General features: G+C 44.6%; 1 protein-coding gene across 1 annotated transcript in view; it reads right to left on the minus strand.

Annotated features, from left to right (window-relative positions):
- Positions 1–17,412: 17,412 nt before the first annotated feature.
- The window catches only part of LOC120370871 (calcium-activated chloride channel regulator 1-like), a 33,181-nt gene continuing 29,345 nt past the window's right edge, over positions 17,413–21,248 (minus strand). The window contains exons 13-14 of the mRNA XM_039486146.1: positions 20,289–20,525; positions 17,413–17,918 (exon numbers count right to left, since the gene is read on the minus strand). Of these exons, the coding sequence (XP_039342080.1) occupies positions 17,488–17,918; positions 20,289–20,525 (668 nt within the window). The 3' untranslated portion in view covers positions 17,413–17,487. The remainder of the gene's footprint in view (positions 17,919–20,288; positions 20,526–21,248) is intronic.

Below are 21,248 nucleotides of genomic sequence, written 5' to 3' on the forward strand. Positions count from 1 at the left end.
GCTGCTGCTACGAAAGGTTGTGACTCTGGGAAACGTGCAGGCCATAGTGGATGGCTTTGCTGCACTGGGATTCCCTAACTGTGGGGAGGCGGCGAGAGATGGAACCCATATCCCTATCTTGGCACAGCTTGCATGCGGCCATGGTAAGCCACTGTCTTTCGGCTTCTGTACCCCTCCCCCCAACGCATGGCTAATACCACGCTAGCTCCCTGCTAATCAACACCCTTCCCACCCCCCCACCCACTGCGTGGCTGGTAGCTTGGGGAAGCACCGCTGAGCAAACACAAAAAAGATCATCGGCATTTCACTCCTCCCCTCCCCCCGCTTGGCTACGTGCAGGAAAGAATTTTTTTTAAGCTGCTGCAGTCCACGAACCCAGTAGGAAAATGGCCATCCCCCTTACTTAAATTCCTGATTTTTAACCAGGTTATCCTGAACGATATCACTTTGCTGAGGATAACACAGCGAGATTAAGAACGGATGCTTCTTGAATGCCAGCAATCACTGGGACCATACGCTGCTATGCTTTGTCATGCAATGATACCTGATTACTTGCTACATGCATGGCGTGGTAAAGTGTCCTACCATGGTGGGCGGAACAAGGCTGCTTTGCCCAGAAACCTTCTGCAAAGGCTTCTGGAGAACCTACAGGAGCGCTTCATCGAGATGTCCCTGGAGGATTTCCTCTCAATCCCCGGACATGTTAACAAACTTTTCTAAGTAACTATACTGTCTGCGAATGCATCCCAAGTCCTCAGGGCAAATCAATCAATAAAAAACGCTTGCTTAAAAAACAATGTTTGCTATTTGCAAAGGTACACTCACCAGAGGTCCCTTCCATGGTGTCATTGTCTGGGATAGTTGCTTGGGAGGGCTGGGAAGAGGGTAATTCCATCAGGGTGATAAAAAGCTCCTGGCTGCTGGGGCTCACGGAGTGCTGTGTGCTCTCTGCTAGGTCGTCCTCCTCTTCTTCATCTTCATCTTCCCCGTCTGCATAATCCTCAGCCATGGCAGAGATTACAACCCCCACCTCGGAATCCATGGTCAGGGGTGGGGTACTTGTGGCGCAGCCCCCTAAAATTGCATGCAGCTCAGCATAGAAGCGGCATGTTTTTCGACCTGCCCCGGACCTTCCGTTTGCTTCTTTGGTTTTCTGGTAGGCTTGTCTGAGCTCCTTAACTTTCACTCTGGATTGCACTGAGTCCCTGCTGTGGCCTTTATCCGTCATAGCCTTAGAAATTCTTTCAAATACTTTTTCATTTCGTCTTTTGGAATGCAGTTCTGTTAGCACTGAATCCTCTCCCCATATAGTGATCAGATCCAGTACCTCCCGTGCAGTCCATGCTGGGGCTCTTTTTCGATTCTCAGGAGACTGCATTGTTACCTGTGCAGATGAGCTGTGTGTGGTCACCTGTGCTGATGAGCTGTGCGTGGTCACCTGTGCTGATGAGCTCTCCACGCTGGGGAAGCAGGAAATGAATTTCAAAAGTTCGCGGGGCTTTTCCTGTCTACCTGGCCACTGCATCAGAGTTCAGAATGCTGTCCAGAGCGGTCACAGTGGTGCACTGTGGGATACCGCCCGGAGGCCAATACCGTCGATTTGCGGCCACACTAACCCTATTCCGATATGTTAATCCCGATATTAGCGCTACTCCTCTCGTCGGGGAGGAGTACAGAAACCGATTTAAAGAGCCATTAAAATCGATATAAGGTGCCTCCTAGTGTGGACGGGTGTGGCGTTAAATCGGTTTTACGCTCCTAAAACCGGTTTAAACGCCTAGTGTAGACCAGGCTTAAGTATTATCGTCTAGACCAACCCTGACAGCTGTTTAACCTACTCTTAAAAAAAGGTCTCCAATGATGGAGATTCCACCACCTCCCTGGACAATTTATTCCAGTGCTTAACTACCCTGAGAGTTAATAAGTTTTTCCTAATGTCCAACCTAAACCTCCCTTGCTGCAATTGAAGCCCATTGCTTCTTGTCCTATCCTCAAAGGATAAGAAAAAACATTTTTCTTCCTCCTCCTTGTAACAACCTTTTACATACTTGTAAAAGGATCATGTCCCCTCTGTCTTCTCTTTTCCAGATTAACCAAACCCAATTTTTTCAGTCTTCCCTCATAGGTCATGTTTTCTAGACCTTTAATTATTTTTGTTGCTCTTCTCTGGACTTTCCCCAATTTGTCCACATCTTTCCTGATATGTGGCACCTAGAACTGGACACAATACTCCAGTTGAGGCCTAATCAGTGCAGTGTTAGCAGAAGAATTATTTCTCATGTCTTGCTTACAACACTCCTGTTAATACATCCCAGAATTATGTTTGCTTTTTTTTGCAACAGCATTAAACTGTTGACTCATTTAACTTGTGGTTAAATGACCCCCAGAGCCCTTTCAGCAGTATTTCTTCCTAGGCAGTCATTTCCCATTTTGTATGTGTGCAACCGATTGTTCCTTCTTAAGTGGAGTACTTTGTATTTGTCCGTATTGAATTTCATCCTATTTACTTCAGACCATTTCTCCACTTTGTCCAGATCATTTTGAATTTTAATCCTATCCTCCAAAGCACTTGCAACCCCTCCCAGCTTGGTATCATCCACAAACTTTATAAATTTACTCTCTATGCCATTATCTAAATCAGTGGTTCCAAAACTTCTGCAGGGAAAGAACCTGGCGGGCCAGTTTGTATACCTGCCGCGTCTGCAGGACTGGCAGATCGTGGCTCACACTGGCTGCGGTTCAGTGTTCCAGGCCAATGGAAGCTGCTGGAAGCAGCAGCCAATACATCCCTCGGCCCGCGCCGCTGCTTCCAGCAACCCCCATTGGCCTGGAGCAGTAAGCCGCGACCAGTGGGAGCCGCGATCAGCTGAACCTGCAGACACAGCAGGTACACAAACTGGCCTGGCCTGCCAGGGGCTTTCCCTGCAGAAGCGGCAGAAAAAGTTTGGGAACCACTGATCTAAATCATTGATTAAGATATTGAACAGAACCAGACCCAGAACTGATCGCTGCAGGACCCCACCTCATTATGCCCTGCCATCATGACGGTGAGCCACTAACAACTAATCTCTGGGAACGGTTTCCAACCAGTTTTGCACCTACCTTATAGTAGCTCCATCTACATTCCATTTTCCTAGTTTATGAGAAGATTATGCAAGACCATATCAAAAGCTTTACTAAAGTCAAGATATACCATGTCTACTGCTTCCCCACCCCCATCCACAAAGCTTGTTACCCTGTCAAAGAAAGCTATAAGGTTGGTTTGATACGATTTGTTTTTGACAAATTCATGCTGACTGTTACTTATCACCTTATTATTTTCTAGATGTTTGCAAATTAGTACAGAAGTTAAGTACAGAAGTTAAGCTGAGTGGTCTGCAATTCCCCAAGTTGTCCTCATTTCCCTTTTTATAGATGGGCACTGTATTTGCCCTTTTCTAGTCTTCTGGAATCTCTCCCGTCTGCCATGACTTCTCAAAGATAATCGCTAATGGCTCAGATATCTCCTCAGTCAGCTCCTTGAGTATTCTAGGATGCATTTCATCAGGCCCTGGTGACTTGAAGACATCTAATTTGTCCAAGTAATCTTTAACTTGTTCTTTCACTATTTTAGCCTCTTCTGAGACTACCTCATTTTCACGGGCATTCACTATGTTAGATGTCCAATCACCACCAATCTACTTGGTGAAAACCAAAACAAAGAAATCATTAAGCACCTCTGCCATTTCCATATCTTCTGTTATTATTTCCGCCCCCCCTCCCCCCGCATTGAGTAACAGGCCTACCCTGTCCTTGGTCTTCCTCTTGCTTCTAATGTGTTTGTAGAGTGTTTTCTTGTTGCCCTTTATGTCTCTAGATAGTTTGATCTCATTTTGTGCCTTGGCCTTTCTAATTTTTGTCCCTACATACCTGTGTTATTTGTTTATATTCATCCTTTGTAAGTTGACCTAGTTTCCACTTTTTTAGGACTCTTTTTTGATTTTTAGATCATTGAAGATCTCCTGGGTAAGCCAGGTGATCTCTTGACATACTTCCTATCTTTACTATGTAGTGAGATAGTTTACTGTTGTGCCCTTAATAATGTCTCTATGAAAAACTGCCAACTGTCTTCTATTGTTTTTCCCACTTAGTCTTGCTTCCCATATGAAGTACTTGGGACTTAGTATAAAATGGTAAGTGTTTGACATTTGCTAAACATTTGTAACAATTCTGAATGTAAGATGATTGATTATGATTCTTCAGTGCCATTGGGGTACATGGCACGTTACACATGTAGAGACAGGAGAACTTCCAGCATCTGCTTTTTTCACAGGCAAAATATAAATCCATGTAGATGTATTCCTTCTAAGGTCCCAGCCACATCACAAAAGCAGTGTTCTAGGAAATAATGGTATAAAACCTAAATTAAACACTAATTTAACTACCCCATTTTTGCTCCTGTGTAGAAAGGGCAAAATTTAGTTGAAACAATTTCTGAAAAGCATCCAAAACTAATATCATCCAGCTGGGCAGATCCTTGTATTTATGAAGATCTCTTGCAAGGATGTCAATGCTCTAATGCCCTTTAACAGTGTTTGAGAGAATGTGATGCAGCTATTTATTTCAATATATCCACAATAGCATTTGTTACATGCCTCACCCCGCATTACTCCATTTTACCATTTTCTATGTAATCGGGTATATAGATAGAATGACTCCATGGCAATGTGGGGTGTGGTCTGACAGTCTTGTTAGCTTGTTGAACATGTACTTTCAAGTTTTATCTGCCATTTTCAGAGAAAGAATACCTGGAAAATACCTGGAATAGGCACCATCATTCTTGATAATGTCAAACCCTAAACATAAAAAACAGAATTAGCAGAAAGAGATTACTGCATTAGTTAGTTCTTCATTTGTTAGAAGGAAACTCAAAGGCAACGACAATGGTAGATTCTGCTCTGACTTATATCTCATGCAACTCCATTGACTTTAGTGCTGTACAAAATCAGAGAGTAATTTTGCCCAGGCTATTTATAAAGTGACCAAGAGAATGCAATCGGAAACTAGAAATCTTGCTCATCATCCTGAGGGATACTGAATTTGATGCTGATTTCTCAGCATGGGAAAGTTAAGGGATTTTCATCCCTTGAGCAGATTGCTTCCCAGCATGGATGATCATACAACTATATCATTAAAGTCAAGTGAGCCAAAGTCAGACCAGTGTAAAAAAAAGGCCCTTGTTAATTATTGGCTGCACATCGCTGTTGGCAGGTCACTACTTGATGTGAACTATGAACACAATAAAACCCTATTTACAGACCTGTCCTTGAAGGCCTTGCACACCAGCAAAAGATAGCCCACAGCACATTTGTTCCATTGGCTATACACCATTAAAACCAGTGCAGATGTCAAAAAGCCAAGTGTGTGAGATTCAGTAGTAAAAGTACTTGAATAAATTGCATATAACAGATGGCAAGTCAAGGGTACCATTCTCATTAAAATCCTTACTTTTCCTGAGTGCCTCACATATAATTTGTGCTTTCAGAAATTGTTGAAGATGATTCAATTGCCACAGGAGTGGTGCCAGAGTTACTGGCACCCTAGGCAGAATTCGGGGGCGGCATTTTGTGCGCTCCCCATGGGGCGCACAGGAGCTTCCGGTTCCACTCCCATCGCGCCACCGAAGAAGGACCCTACGCTGAAATGCTGCAGGCGGCAGTCATTGAGCTGCTCAATTGCCTGCCGCTGTTTTCCGCGGCACGTCAGCGGAGGGTCCTTCTTCGGCGGCGCAACGGGAGTGAAACCGGAAGCTCCCGTGCGCCCCGTGGGGAGTGCACAAAATGCCGCCCCCCCGAATCCTGGCACCCTAGGCGACTGCCTAGGGTCGCCTAATGGAAGTGCCATCCCTGAACTGACACACACTGCAGAAGCAAGAAGCTCCATGTCATTTCTGAAGCAACAGCTAACCTCACTGAGGAACAGTAGGAACAACCGCCGAAAGCCACCTGACTGCCATGCTTGGGGCAGCAAAAAACAGAGCCGCCCCAGTGACTCAGCTGGCTGGATCTGGAGTCAAAAATTTGAGACCATTTCTAGCTGCCACATTTCTGCCATCCCAGAATATTTGGAATGAAAGAAGTATTTTTATCTACAACATTTATTTTAAATTGGCTTTGTAAATTTTATCAGATCTTTTTAATCCTTTTGTTGCTACACATCAGGCAGAAAACTAAAAAGGAAGAAAATGGACCCTCCGGATAGCAGTGAGGGTTGGGGGATGTGGAGGTGAATTCTACTATAAAGGAAATTAAAATAAAATGGGCTTAAGCTTTAAAGGGGGTCTTTTAAATCTAAAGAGACCAATTCCTCAGCTCAGTGGGTAAAATAAAGGTCATGAAATTACAAAGTGGAAGAGTTGCCATCACTCTGTTCAATGATTCCATATGTGAATACAATTTTAATAATTCATGTGTCACACATTGGTTATGATCAAATGACAAAGGAGATAAGTTAATTTCTACTTTAGCAATTCCTGGCATCTGAAGACACGCTACCTGCAACACTGTATCAGCCTCAAAATCCTCATTGGTGTAGTTTTTTCCCCACTGGGACCAAGGAGAGTGATCTTTGTCGTAACATGGCATGCTGCTGAACCACCAAAGAAGGTATCTTTTCCCATTGTGCTATCGGTAGTCACTGTCTTACTGATCTACTTATAGCTCTCAGTCCTTTCACCAGTATTTTTAATCTATCAGAAAAAAAAAAAAATTACTAGATATCTATCTGTCCTAAAAGCACATTTTGCCCCAGATAAGACCTTCCAGTTTACATTTAAAAATAAACTCTGATACTGAAAAAGAAAAAAATACATATTAAGAAATTTGTCTTCATAATAATGTATAGTCCTGATTTTCCTCTCGCTCTGAATATATTTCAGCAGTAATTCCACTGAAGTCAGAGAAATGACGCCAGTGTAAATGAAAGGATATTTAGGTCCACTGGCTTTCTTCCCATAATGATGCCCCCAGTTCCCTCTACTAGATGGAATTTCTGACAAGATCAAGTAAAAGCAGCAAAGAGTCCTGTGGCACCTTATAGACTAACAGACGTTTTGGAGCATGATCTTTCGTGGGTGAATACCCACTTCGTCGGATGCATGTGATACTTGATAAGATCAAGTGTCTGTTGGGGTGATCCAGTGGATATAGTGAATTTGGACTTTCAGACAGCCTTTGAAAAGGTCCCTCACCAAAGGCTCTTAAGCAAAGCAGGCAGTCATGGGATAAGAAAGAAGGTCCTCTCCTGGATCAGTAACTGTTACAAGATAGGAACCAAAGGGTAGGAAATAATGGTCAGTTTTCATAGTGTAGAGAGGTAAATAGTGGGGTCCTCCATGGATCTGTACTGGACTAGTGCTGCTCAACATATTCATAAGTGATCTGGAAAAAGGAGTAAAACAGTGAGATGGCAAAGTGTGCAGACAATACAGTATAGTTGACTGCAAAAGTTTTAAAGCTGACCACAAAAAGTTACAAAGGGATCTCACAAAATTCCATGACTGGGCAACAAAATGGCAAATGAAATTCAGTGTTGATAAATGCAAAGTAATGCATATTGAAAGACAATCCCAGCCCTACTTACAAAATGATGGGATCTAACTTAGCTGTTACCACTCAAGACAGAGATCTTGGCCTTATTGTGGCTAGTTCTCTGGAAACATCTGTTCAATGGGTAGCAGCAATCAAAAAAAGCAAACAGAATGTTAGGAACCATTAGGAAAAGGAATGATAATAACTCAGAAAATATTATAAAGCCACTTGTAAGTGATGCAGGACTCACCACTGCAGCACCTCCTGCTAGTCTCTGTCAGGAATTAGCTCATCCAGCTTCCAGAGTGCCCTCTGAAGGCCGGTGAACCCCATGTCCCTGCCAGGACCAAAGTGCCCCTTTAACTAGGTGCTGCCCCCTGGCATTACCCCCACAGTTCTGGGTCTCCCCCTCCCAGGGGAACCCCCACCCACTATCCCCACTTCACTTCAGTCTCAGCTACTGCCCAGTCTCCATCTAGCTCCCATTTACTGGGGCAGACTGCAGTGTAAGCCACTCATCACAGACAAAGGGGTTCGGACCTGCTGCCTCTGCCTACCCATGGGCTGCCACGCTGCAACCCTGCACCTATTCAGCCTATACTCAGGCCTGCAGCCTGGGGCTTTCCAGGCCAGAGATCTCAGCTCCTCTGGCCCTTCCCCAGCCTTGTTCCCAATCTAGATGTCTTGTTTAGGTCCCTGCAGCCAGGACCTTCACCCTCTACAAGCAGAGGGAGACTGACTGGGCCATGGCTCACAGCCTCTTATAGGGGCCAGCTGGGCCTGATTGGGAAGTGGCCCCAGCTCTTACTGCCTTCTCCAATCAGCCCAGGCTTTCCTTCCCAGCCTCAGCCCTCTCCCAGGGCTGGCTTTAATCCTTTCTGGGCCGGAGCGGGTGACCACCACACTACACACTATATAAATCCATGATACACCAACACCTTCAACACTGCATGCAGTTCTGGTTGGCCCATCTCAAACAAAGATAACAGAATTGGACAAAGTACAAAGAAGGGCAACAAAAATTATTAAGGATATGGAACAGCTTCCATATTAGGAGAGATTAAAGAGACTGGGAACATTCACTTTACAAAAGAGACCACTTCTGAATCCTGTTCATTAAAAACAAAGATGTTTTCTACTCTATTGGATTTATCTATACAACCATAACATCACAGCTATCAAAGCAGCTGTAAAATCATATATTAAGTACATGACAGGGAAGTTTCATAGTAGATCTGGTATATACTGTATAAAACAGAGCTCTGTTTTACAGGTGTAAATTTACTTCTACTTCAACAAGACTATATGAGGCCTGGTAAATTTTTGCTCTTGGTGATATGTAACATTCAGCCATTTTGTCCTACATGTTTAACAATTGAAGTAAAATGCACAATATAAGCAAAAAAAATCACCCCATTGCCACCACTCCCCAAGCCACCCCCGTCCTCTGCCAACAGCAGCCCTGGGATGCAGGGACAAGCTTAGGGCCCAGTTCAGGAGCAGGAGCTGGGTTGTGTGTGCAGGGCCGGCTCCAGGCACCAGCTGAGCAAGCTGGTGCTTGGGGTGGCATATTCTATGGGGCGGCATTTCGCCCAATCCTAGGGCAGCAAAGGTGGGTTTTTTTTTTGGTTTGCCACTCCGGCCGCCCTGTAGGGGGCGGCAGTGCGGAGGAGGGGAGCGCCCTGCAGCAAACTGGGCAGGGCAGCCCCTGTTCTTCTCTCTTCGCCTACTGGAGCGGAGTGGAATGGAGCCCTCCCGGCAGGCGGCACAGTGGTCGGGACAGCGGGACAAGCGCCCCGCTGAAGCCCTGGCCACCCCCCTGCTCCCTCCCCGCTAGACTGGGTGCGCACTCCGCTGCACGTCTGCAGCACAGGGAGTCCCCCTGAACTCTGGCTCTGGCTGCCCGGCAGGGTTTTTTTGGTTGTTTTTTTCCCCTTGCTTTGGCACTCCGGCCACGCCGGTTTTGTTTTTCTCCCTGATTTGCCGCTCCAGCCATGCCCCAGGTTTTTTGTTTTGTTTTCTTTGCCGCTCTGGCCACGCTGCAGGTGTCCCCCCTGACTTTGCTGCTCCGGGCTGCGCCAGATTTTTTTGTTTTTTTTTGGTTTTTTTCCCCTCCTGCTTTGCCGCTCCACCCTCCCCCCCCCCTTTTTTTTTTTTGCTTGGGGCAGCAAAAAAGCCAGAGCCGGCCCTGTGTGAGTGGCTACTGAGCGTGGACCGAAGCCCAGCCACCAGGCCCAACAGCGGCCTCCAATGCCACCACCACAGGCGCTGCCCAGGCCTGACTCACAGCCTGTGCAGTGCTGGCTGGTCTCAACTTGTTCCCACGACTGGCACCTGCACTGCACAACTCCAGTAGAGTGACCAGATGTCACAATTTTATAGGGACAGTCCTGTTATTTGGGGCTTTGTCTTATATAGGCAACTATTATCCCCCATCCCAATTTTTTGTACTTGCTATCTGGTCAACCTAGGCTCAGGAAGGTGCCCGTGTCGGCAGCCAACTTGTTCATACAGATTAGCTTAGTGTTGGTCTTTATAGGATGTGATGTTGCATTAACAATAAATTAATTTTTTTAGTTGAAACATAACTTTGTAAACATATTGCACTTAAGGTGATTACCCACCCACAGCAGCAGTAATTACTGGCTAAGCTTGGTAAAACTGTTTTGCCTTCCCTTTGCCTACGGTCAATCTAGTGCATTAGGACAGGAAGCAAATTCCTGGAAGAGGAAGTAACCGAAACAATCAACTCAGTCTTGTTATGTTATGGATTTATCTATACAACCATAACATCTAGGAAGGGGATGGGATTCTAGGAAGGGGATGGGAAAACAACCCCCCCCGCAAATTTTTTTTTTAAGTTGCCATTGTGCAAAACAGTTATTGATCAAGACAAGACGTGAAAGCTACTGTGTAAGTACTTGCTCTGCTTGAATGCAATTTACCATTCTTTACCTTTTATTTTAGCAAGTTTATATCTTTGCTGATTGAATGCTGCTTTCAAACCCTTTTTCTACTGTTGATTTAGCTCTAGTTTGTTGAAAATATTTTTAGTAATGTAATGTGTCATTGGTTCATGATCATCTTTCAAACCTCAGAGGAAGCACATGCTCCTGTAGAGACTACAGTGTAGTGAGAGTGAGAGGAGCAGGGTTCTGTACCTAGTGCTGTCACCCTGAGACTTTCTGAAAGTCAGTGAGGCCAAAGTTCTCAAACTTGAGCACCTAGATAAAAGTGGTCCTACTTTCAGGGGTTGAGTCCCTATAGCTGCCATTGATCAAGTGGGAGTTGTGGTTGCTCGTTGCCTCCACAGACCAGACCACTTATATCTCTACATGTGTATTGAATAGCTAATTTTGTGTGCCAGTGTTTGAAAGACTGAGCTTTAAACACTCAGTTAAAATGGGGGCTGAAAGCAACTGAGATCTCTGGATAGCAATCACTGTAGATTGAAGCTAGCCCCTCGTTATCAGCTCAGTATTCAAGTTATCTCGTCTCACCCCAACACCTAACTTCTCTGAGAAGTAACTGATCTTCCTAAAATTTTGCGTTCCTTCTCTCATTCCAGGACAGAGTTTTTCTGGGAAGTCTGATGAAAAAGATAAATTAATTAAAGCATTTTAAAGCTATGGTATTTTGAAAACTTCCCAAAACATTCACTTCTTTTCGATATCCAGAATTGCTTGGCTGATAAACCTCAAAATTTGTTTTATGGACCTTGCTGAGGAGAGATGCCTTTTAGTTTTGAGGGGAGCATGACAGATGTAAAGATATATAAAGACCTGTTTTTAGGTATACAGGTCATCATCCAATACCCCTTAAAGTCAATGGGCGTGCTTCCAGAATCCTTCCATTAACTTCAGTACGTATTGGATCTGGCACATAAAAGCAACATCCATTGAATAATAGTTATAAATATTTATATTATAAGGGTTTTTTAAATAACTTAAATGTTTATAAATATAAGGAGCCCTTCTTCTGACTCCAGCCCCTGACTGTGTGAGAAGTAGGGGCATGACCTGAAGAGCAGGAGGCCATGAGACTCAAGGCTTTTACAGAAGTTAAGACCATTAGATTCAGTTTAATTTCAATGGAAACCAATTTAAAAAACAAAACATTCTGCAGTGTTTGTAACCCCAACATCATACTAGCGCAGGGGTTCTCACATTCTTTATAATGTGGACCACAACTCCCGCCATTTCTACCTCCCCTCCCCATCCATGATCACATAACATCCCTGTGGCAACTACAGCAATTGCTTACATGAAAGAGTCACACTGAGAAAGTAGTTATGTATTTGTATTTTCTTTCAATGTAATTTAGCAGATAGAGATGAGAGGAAGAGCCAGTCCCATGTGACCAGCTGCTGATTCACAGACTGCCAGCCAGCACTCTGCAGAATAGCAGTGGTCCAGGGACCAGAGTTTGAGAATTGCTGTGCATGAAAATCTGAAAATAAATGTAACTAAAAACTGACTAGTCTGTTTTCATTGTCTCCACTGAGAAAAATACAAAAACTGAACAAGCAGCAAGAGTATACCCTGGGCTTAATTCTAGTCTCATAGGACCTATCACAGTACCTCTTTGGTGTTGGCCTGCAGCCCCGTTCCTGGGTTCAGTTCTCAGTCTGTCCAACAGGGTCTGGCACAGTATCTCAGTTATAGCCCCTCCTGGGCTAGCTTTCAAAGTGTCTCTCAGCCCCTTCTGGGCTCGCTCAAATATTGTCCTTGCTCTGAAATGGAGCAGTGCCCCCAGGGCTTCCTCCCTGCAGATTCTCCACTGGTTGCCCCAGCTCAGCCCCTCTTTACTGTTCTGTTCCACCCCTTCCAGGGGTAACAAAGTTCAACAATTACTGAACCTCTTCCAGGACTTTAGCTCCTTCTCTGGGCTCAGAGCTTAAGCCACTTCCCTAGTGGCTGTGGGGGGGAAAACCCTATATCAAGGTTTCTCAAACAGGGGTCGCTGCTTCTGTAGGGAAAGCCCCCAGCGGGCCGGGCCGGTGTGTTTACCTGCCCCATCTGCAGGTCCAGCTGATCGCGGCTCCCACTGGCTGCGGATCACTGCTCCAGGCCAATGTGAGTTGCTGGAAGTGGCTGCCAGTAAGTTCCTCGGCCTGCGCTGCTTCCAACAGCTCCCATTGGCCTGGAGCAGTGATCCACGGCCAGTGAGAGCCGCAATCTGCCGGACCTGCGGACGGGGCAGGTAAACACACCGGCCCCGCCCAGCCCCCGTGGGCTTTCCTTACAGAAGCGGCGACCCCTGTTTGAGAAACCCTGCCCTATATCTAGCATCAGCCTGCTGCTTCCCTTTACCTACAGGCTATGTTTCCCTGGACGGTATCCTTCTCAGCCCCAGTACCTTCCTTGCTTTTCTGTCTCTAGCCATCATTGAACTGTCCAGCCCTGCAGCCAGTCAGGAGCACCATTCTTGCTCCTCTGGCTCTAGCCAACAACTGATCTGCTCTGTCCAGCAGCTCATTTTTATATGAGCCTGATGGATTATGATTGGCTGCTCCCTACAGCCTCTCTAGACAGCTTGGAGGACACACCTCTACTGTTCCCTTTCCTGTGGCAGGGTGTGGTAGGACCATGAGGCCTCCAGCAGGGGGCCTCCAAGTTCCTGCTACACCCCATCACACCTCCTTTGTAAAGTGCTTTGAGATCTACTGATGAAATGCATTACACAAGAGCTAAATATTAATTAATTAATATTATTACAAGAGTGTGCACGAGCATGCTTAGGAGCACTTTCTACTTCTATACAAAATATGTATCTTTCATTCCACCATGGGCTGCCCTTCTAGCTAACCACCACTAACAGGGGGGTGGCAGTCCTGGTGGGTAGTCATGGTCCCAGCCCACATGCCCTTTGGAATGGACAGCACTGCCAACACTGAGCCTGAACCAAACCTCATTGAAGTCAGTGGATCAGTGAATCAGGTCCACTGTTAAACTCTCCTATTACACTCAGGATACATAAGCAGCCAAATTATTGACGCCTCCCCTAGAGATGTGTTGGAGGTGAAGTTGGGGTTGCCAACCTTCCAGGGTTGTCCTGGGGTTTCCAGGAACTGAAGACTAATTAAGCTTTAATTAAAGATGTCATCTGATGAAACCTCCAGGCGTACATCAGCCAAGCTCTTTGAGGCAAGATTGTCACTTACAATGTGTGTGAACATGAAGTCCCAATTGCAGTTGGGTCCTCAAGGCATTTGTGCAATATAAATGAGAAGAAAAAGAAGAGCCAATCACAACTGATGAATGAAAACTTGAATCTATCATCTTTGACCGTCCCACTAAATAAGTATTTATATGAGAGATCAGAGCATCGTTGAAGGAGCTGTTGTGGTCTATTGGGTAAATATGTGATTTTGGAAACATAACTGGAAGAATTTTTGTGTGTTTATTTTGAAAATCCACTAGATGTCAGTGTAACCAAAGCATCAAACTGCTAGGCAGCTCTTAAATGGAGAACTGGAACAGGGATGTCTGTGGAACAATATTTATAGACCCACTTACTCCATGGACACAGTACATCTGAGGACTGCTATGTTTTCTTGTTACTCTAGGAAATATTAACAGGAACAATTTCACCACTGTTTACTCTGACTCTGTGATGTAGTTCCTACCAATATAACTTCTGTGGAGTAGAAATATAAACACTTCTGAGAATGAGGAGCTGGTAGTACCCTCCAGTTTAGAGGTAGGATGAGCAGGCAAAATGAAGCGCTACTGAATAGGTAGAAAGCAGGTAAAACTAGGGCCACTTGTAGGGTTGCTAATTTTGGTTGGATGCATTCCTGGAGGTTTCCTCTCATTACATAATCTTTAATTTCTGGAGACTTCAGAACTCTCCTGGAGGGTTGTCAATCCTAGCCACTTGATGAGGTTAATACCTTTGAATGCTGCTTTGCGACTGTAATTTTTCTCTTTATACCTCCCCACAAGAAGTCTTCCTAGCTTTTCTCCAGAATGTGACGACTATTCTTTCAGACATAGAGGAGTGGTTCTGGCTCTCTCCAGGGACCATCAGGGCTGCTCTCAAATCCACCAGAGAGATTGTTGCAGAGTACTACGAGGTGCTCCCTCCCTAGGTTGAGGACATTTTCTCTTTATAGTGCTCCTAGCTTTTGCATTGTCAGGAATGAAGGACCAGTCTCAAACAGATCTCCAGATAGTGATGACAGTTTAATCACCAAGTCAAACACTCCTAGGTCACAGGCCAATTTTTCTATCAGGAAACAGCTCAGATATATGTGATTGGGCTGGTCATCGGATGAGAAATCCCATGTTCATGGAACATTTCTCATTAGGGTAGATATTAATTGACAAATAAAAAATAAAACACAATCCATAATTCCCATGATTTGTTCTGTTTTACTGGTCTTTATGCATAATACATTGCACCTTCAAGCCTTCTGTTTATTACACTCTACTGATCACCCTCTTGTGTCCCATTCACCTATACCCAAAAGACATGAAGAAAACCACCAACATGCACCAGAAAAACAAAACTGGGGAGTCATATTGCCTTTACATGTAGACGAGCAACTAAGAGAAAATCAATTTCTGAATTTCATTTCATGGCATAAAAAAACCATCTGGGAAATATAGAAATTACACTAACCCATCAAACACCCAGATGCCTCTCTCAGACAGGGCTTGTTTTCACTAGTGATTTGCAGTTAATATGTTTGTAAAAGTTAACCTGGACATTCTCCAAATGTTTGTTCCAGGCATAGTCCAAATGTGGTAACTACCTTGAGCTGTCAGTTAATTAACTTATACAAAATCTAAGTGTAGGCATACCCATGTTCGCCAATACATCTATATTACTAAGTATACTTCAGTGGAAGCAGCAAGAAACCCCATACTGGACTGTGACATTCCCCAAGGTGTAATCTGGACAGTTGAGTAGTTGTGTCTCCTCAAGTCTCCAATTGGGGTGCCTTTTACACTGCTTTGCTTTGAGAACAACCACTCCTGGTCTATTTATACACAGCCTCTAGAATGCAAAATCACTCCCAGCTGAATTATATGCATGTTTCTAGCCAGGCACTTCTGAACTGTATTGCAGAGTGACACCAGTAAATTCCCAATCCAAGACTTGTCCCCAGAAATTTGCATCTTGTACTGCCCAGCTCTTTCCTTCTGTACTGTACAAGCTTATAGAAAGTCCATCATTTCATAAATGGAAAATTATGTGCACAAATCCTGCTATCTCAAATTAAGTTTCTCAACCATTTCAATCCAGACATACACTGGTTTAGACAAAACAATTTTATCACTATATGCTTACAGCAGTCTGGTTGGATTCCTTCAGCCAGGACTCCTCCCCCCAGTTCAATGATGCTTCTTTCATCTTTCAAATGTTGTTGATGCCATGAGTAGAGATGAGGGCAGAGAGGTTATTTTAGGGCTCTGTTCCACATTTTTATATCTTTTCCTCCTCTTTGAGAATCATCTTAGGCTGGGGTTCAGGTAAAGCCAGTCTGTTTACATGGGAATCCCCAACTGTTCCATTTCCAAGATGTAAAATTCTTACTCACACCCTTCTTCCTGTCAAAGAATGGCCACTTACCCTGTTGATAGTCCATTTGATTGCGTTGACACATGGCTGAGGCTTCAGTTTGCCTTTTGTCTCAGAGGAACTGGTCTGGGCTGCTTTCCCAGGCTTGGACTATCTCAAGTAACATCATACTTACAATCTTATATCTTTACATACAATGTTGCCACACATATTTTACCAGAACAATAATGATCTGCAAATTATGAGTTTTCAAATTATACCTCACAAGGCATAGTTTGTAGAAGATTTATCATAGTTTTGTAAAAGTGGTGAACAGAAGGGTACACGGTGTGTCACATGGACAATTATGGAATAATTTAACCCATGGAAAAGTTCCTCCCTAGCCCCTGTTTGTGATGAGCTGATAACCTGAAGCATGAGGGTTTATGTCCCTTATAAAATAATTTCACCCCATCTAATGTAACTATGGATGTCTTCATTACCCATAAAATGGATGCTCCTTTCCCATTTTTGGAGGGTCACATCACACAGCATGATGTTGCAAGTTGGGCTTGCAGGATATAGGAAAGATGAGTGAAAAGCCATCTGCTGAATAGCTTTTCCTCCTTGATGCCTCGGGCAATTGCTTTTACATATGATGTGATAGGTGGCATTCCTGCTAATTTGGCATGTATTGTCTTCTCTTCTACTATTTTGCTTTTGTTCTTTTGTTAATAGTTTAGAGTTGAAATGTTGCACATGTGATTGGTGATTATATCAGGAAGGAAGTGTTATCCATAGGCTCATTTGTGGATACTGTATGGCCCTGATTGTGATAATAATTAAACACCTGCATAACTCTCCTCTCATAAGTAGAATTGTGCATGTACTTAAGCATTTGCAAGCTCTGGGCCATCAGAAGTATATACTTTGTTTACTACTCACTGAACATAACTGAGAGGATATGAAGGTATGTATGAAAATGACAGATTACAGGTCTATCTAATTTCTTATTAAATCTCACCTTTCCTGACAGCTAAGCAACTGGAAAACAAAAATAGAAAGACATAGTTTTTGCTACTTTTTTAAAAATAAAGCACAATAATGTTGCAAAATTCTTGCAAGATTAGAATTAAATTCCACATCTAGATTGTCATTTATATTCGTGTCTTACTCTACTGAGTACATGCTTTTTAAATTCAGTATTTAGTCTATGTACATGTACTGTAACATAAGAAACTAATTGAAAGCAGAACAGAAATACACATAAATGTACATGTATTTTAAAGTCAGTTGACTTAATTTTCAAATGTGTTACAAAATTATATAAGTCTCCCCTTATGTATTTTAAAAATCACAAAAAGAACAAATCCAGATAGATGCCTACTGAACTTTCATCTTACAATTAGTTTTAGTACATGCTGAGCTCAGGGCCTCCCCTTCTATTTTTCTTGTGTAAAATGTAAACAGTTATACTTACAGCTATTGATACAGCTATTACAGACCCAGCTACTATTAACACTATTGTTAAAACATTAATACCTTCATTGATAATGTCATCATTAGGAGCACCATCAGGCGAGGATTCCTTTGGAGGGACAGACAAAGCTGCTTGTGCTATATTAGACACTTCTGAGGTCAGGAAGGCATTATCAATGGCACGTATTGCAAAGTAGATTATGGTGCCATTTTCTATTGTGACATTTTCTGATTTAAACTGAAATGATTCTTTGGTGCCGGCAGGTTTAGGTACCAGACTAGAGGTATTCACGGAAGTAGCATTATCAAAGGTGTTTCTTAGGTCCAGAAGACTTTCACTCATTTTTATTATGTAACTGTCAGCTGGAAAAAGAGAGGAATACAAGTAAGAGTGTGTTAATATGCCTATTATATTATCTGTAACTGAAAGCACAGTACAGGATTTGTAGAACAGTTTTGTATCTTTATCAGAACTCCAATAATACTCCATTACCATCTCTACCATTTTCCCCACCTTCACTATTGATGGGCCTACTTAATTGACTCCCATCCTTTCTCTGAAGAGCTCTGGGCAGGAATCCTGTTAGAACTTGTCTGTTTCACAGTTTAATTGAGTCAATAGTCTCCTGTTAACTGATGTGGGGCATTCCCTCCCTTCATGAGCATTAAGAGCATTATATTATCAGCACTCTTAGCTCCTGCTGGGCTGAGCAGCAGGAGACCAAACCCAAGAATTCAAGATGAGTCTTCCACATGGCAGTGCAGAAAACTACCACTAAGCTGCCCCACATCCAGGGCCAGCTCTAGGATTTTTGCCACCCCAAGCAAGAAAATTTTTGGCCGTACCCCCTTTTTTTTCGTGCCCCTCTGCCCCGGCCCCAACTCCATCTCTTCCAAACCCCTTCCCCAAATCCCCAGCCTCCTCCCCCGGGCGTGCCACATTCCCCCCCCCATAGCTTCCTGGGGGCTCCCCACGACCTCCTGCCCTAGCTCACATCCACTCCGCCTGCTCCCTCGAGTGCGCCGCCGATCCACTTCTCCCCCCTCCCTCTCAGGCAAGGGAGGGGGGAGAAGCGGAGCAGCAGCGCGTTCAGGGGTGCAGGCGGAGCAGAGGTGAGCTACAGTGGGGGGCACAGGAAGTAACGGGGGGTAGAGGAACCATTCCCCACTCCAGCTCACCTCCGCTCCACCACCGCTGCCTCCCCCGAGCTCCCCGCCACTTGGCTTCTCCTCTCTCCCAGACTTGCTGCGCGAAACAGCTGTTTCATGTGCAGCAAGCCTGGGAGGGAAGGGGGAGAAGCAGAGCAGTGGCAGTGCGCTCAGGGGAGCAGGCGGAGGTGGAGAGGAGGCAAGCTGGGGTGGCGAGCTGGGGTGGCGGGGGCACTTTTTCCTCATGCTCTGGAGTCGGCACCTATGATGGCCGGCGCCAGAATGCCGCCCCTAGAAATGTGCTGCCCCAAGCACCTGCTTGTTTTGCTGGTGCCTGGAGCTGGCCCTGCCCACATCCACGCCTCCCCCCCCCCTACCAGCTCGCCCCATCCCTCCCATACCCATTTACACAAGTCCCTTCAATTGTCTCTAGTGAGTATGCAGGTCAAGTATAAGATCAAACAGTACATTTAACAAACACAGCAGTCCGGGGATATGTCCCTGCATCCTGCTCAGCGTTCCCTCTCTAAAAGCATAGACTGAGAGATAGGAAAATGCCTGCTCCATTTGCCAGCATAGTTAGAGTATCAGGGATGTTGCTGCAAATGTGCCTGGCTTCCACAGTTGTCATTTCAAGGCTGTTTGGTTCTGTTCTGCTGGTGGGTTTTCCAGGTCTTTGTTTGAGTTGAGCTCTACCTCCTGCCCCGCATCTGCTTTTCTATCCCTGCAGAGCTGGAGGAGCTCTACACCATCAGAGGATCCTCCTAAGTGAGGTTATTCCCCCATTGCTGGCTACTCTAGCTATACGGTTGTTATGACCAGGAGGAGTAGCGCAAAGGTGCCACATATCAGAACCTAGACCAGTGCTTTGGGGATTTAATGGAGTTGGTTTATTCTCTGGTGAGCTGGTTGACAAGAGCTGTAGGGGTATGTAAAGATTTTAACCTGAGGCTGCTCTCTGTGTGACTGTAGGACTTCTATCTTAACCCCTCTCTGGCTTGTGCTGATGTACACACTGTAACACAATTGAGTCATGGGACCTGGCTACAACATACTTAAAATGTGTATTATAGAGGAGACCTAGGTGTGTCCCCATAAATGGATTAAAGCCTTGGACTGTCCATGGTGTAACTGTGTCCCCTGACTTACGTATAGTTGCAATGTAGACAGGGGCTAAGCCTTGGAAGAGGCACTGGCGACGCCAAACGTACTGGTGAGTATTTTTTTATTTAATTTGTTTGTCTTTTTAAGCTAGTATTGGCTGGTTGGTATAAAAGTTTTGCATTTCTGCCATAAAAGTGTCAGGGTTTGGGAATATTTCATGTTTCTCAAACATTTTTTTGAAAGATTAAGAGGGACTAACATTAATATCATATTGAACAGGGAATTTACTGGTTATGCCAAGGCCTGATCTACACTAGGAAATTTTAGAGAGAAAATCTAGCGGAGGCCAGGCCATAGTGATGGTCACATTTTTGCAGATGGGACTTTTGTCATCTGCTTGGCTGGCTCATCGTATGTAATTTCAGATAAATGACAATACTGCATCACTTTCAGCTGACTAAAACAAAACTTCCAACTTACCTTGTCCCACATCAAAGTCATTCCCAGGAGCTGTCCAAGACAAGTGAATTTTATCTTCTTCAGACTGAGCCTCAAGGTCAATAATTTTACAGGGTGGGAACACATCAGTAGTTCCTCCTGAAGGTACATTTTCCATTACAAAAGAACCTCCTGAGGCAACTCTATTGAAACTTCCTAGCTTTGCTTGAATTTCATCATCAGTAACTTCAGGTCTCGGTGCATTCATTTTAATTTCACCTGTCCCAAAAAAGATCAAAAAAATTGCTCATAATATTTGACCATTACAAAAGTCTAAATCATAGCACACTTTCTTTTTTATCTAGCATTCCTTCTCGCTTTAATCTATTTTTTTCTTTAGCTTATTCAAACATAGTGCAAAAATTAGTGAGGCTCAGACAGAAAACAAAGTGAATTTCAAGACCTGCATCCTTGCACAAAACTATGGCAGACCCTAAAAGTAGTTGAAAGTAGCAACAGTGCTGTAGACGGGTGGGACTCACCCCTGCGGCGCCTCCTGCTGGTGACTCCAGGAATTAGCTCTGTTCCAGTGCTGGAGCACCCTCTGCAGGCTGGTGATCTGCCTGTCCTCAGGCTGCCGTGTCCCTCCCTGGACCCGGTGCCCTTTTACATGGGGTGCTGCCCCCTGGCAGTAACCCCTTTCTCTCTGGGTTTTCCCTGGGGTGCTGCCCCCTGGCAGTAACCCCTTTCTCTCTGGGTTTCCCCTCCTCAGGAAACCCTCACCCTCTATCCCCCCCTTGCCTCAGTATATGGCTACTGCCAGTCATTGTCTAGCCCCACATCCTGGGGCAGACTGCAGTATCAGCCTACTCATCACAGGCAAAGGGGTTTGGACCTGCTGCCTTGGCCTACCCCTGGGCTTTTATAGGGGCCAGCTATCGCTCAGTTTGGGGCGTGGCTCCAGCTGCAGCCACTTCCCTAATCAGCCCAGCCTTGAGAGCA

This window comes from Mauremys reevesii, linkage group 8, assembly GCF_016161935.1.
Source record: "Mauremys reevesii isolate NIE-2019 linkage group 8, ASM1616193v1, whole genome shotgun sequence".
Lineage (NCBI taxonomy): Eukaryota > Metazoa > Chordata > Testudines > Geoemydidae > Mauremys > Mauremys reevesii.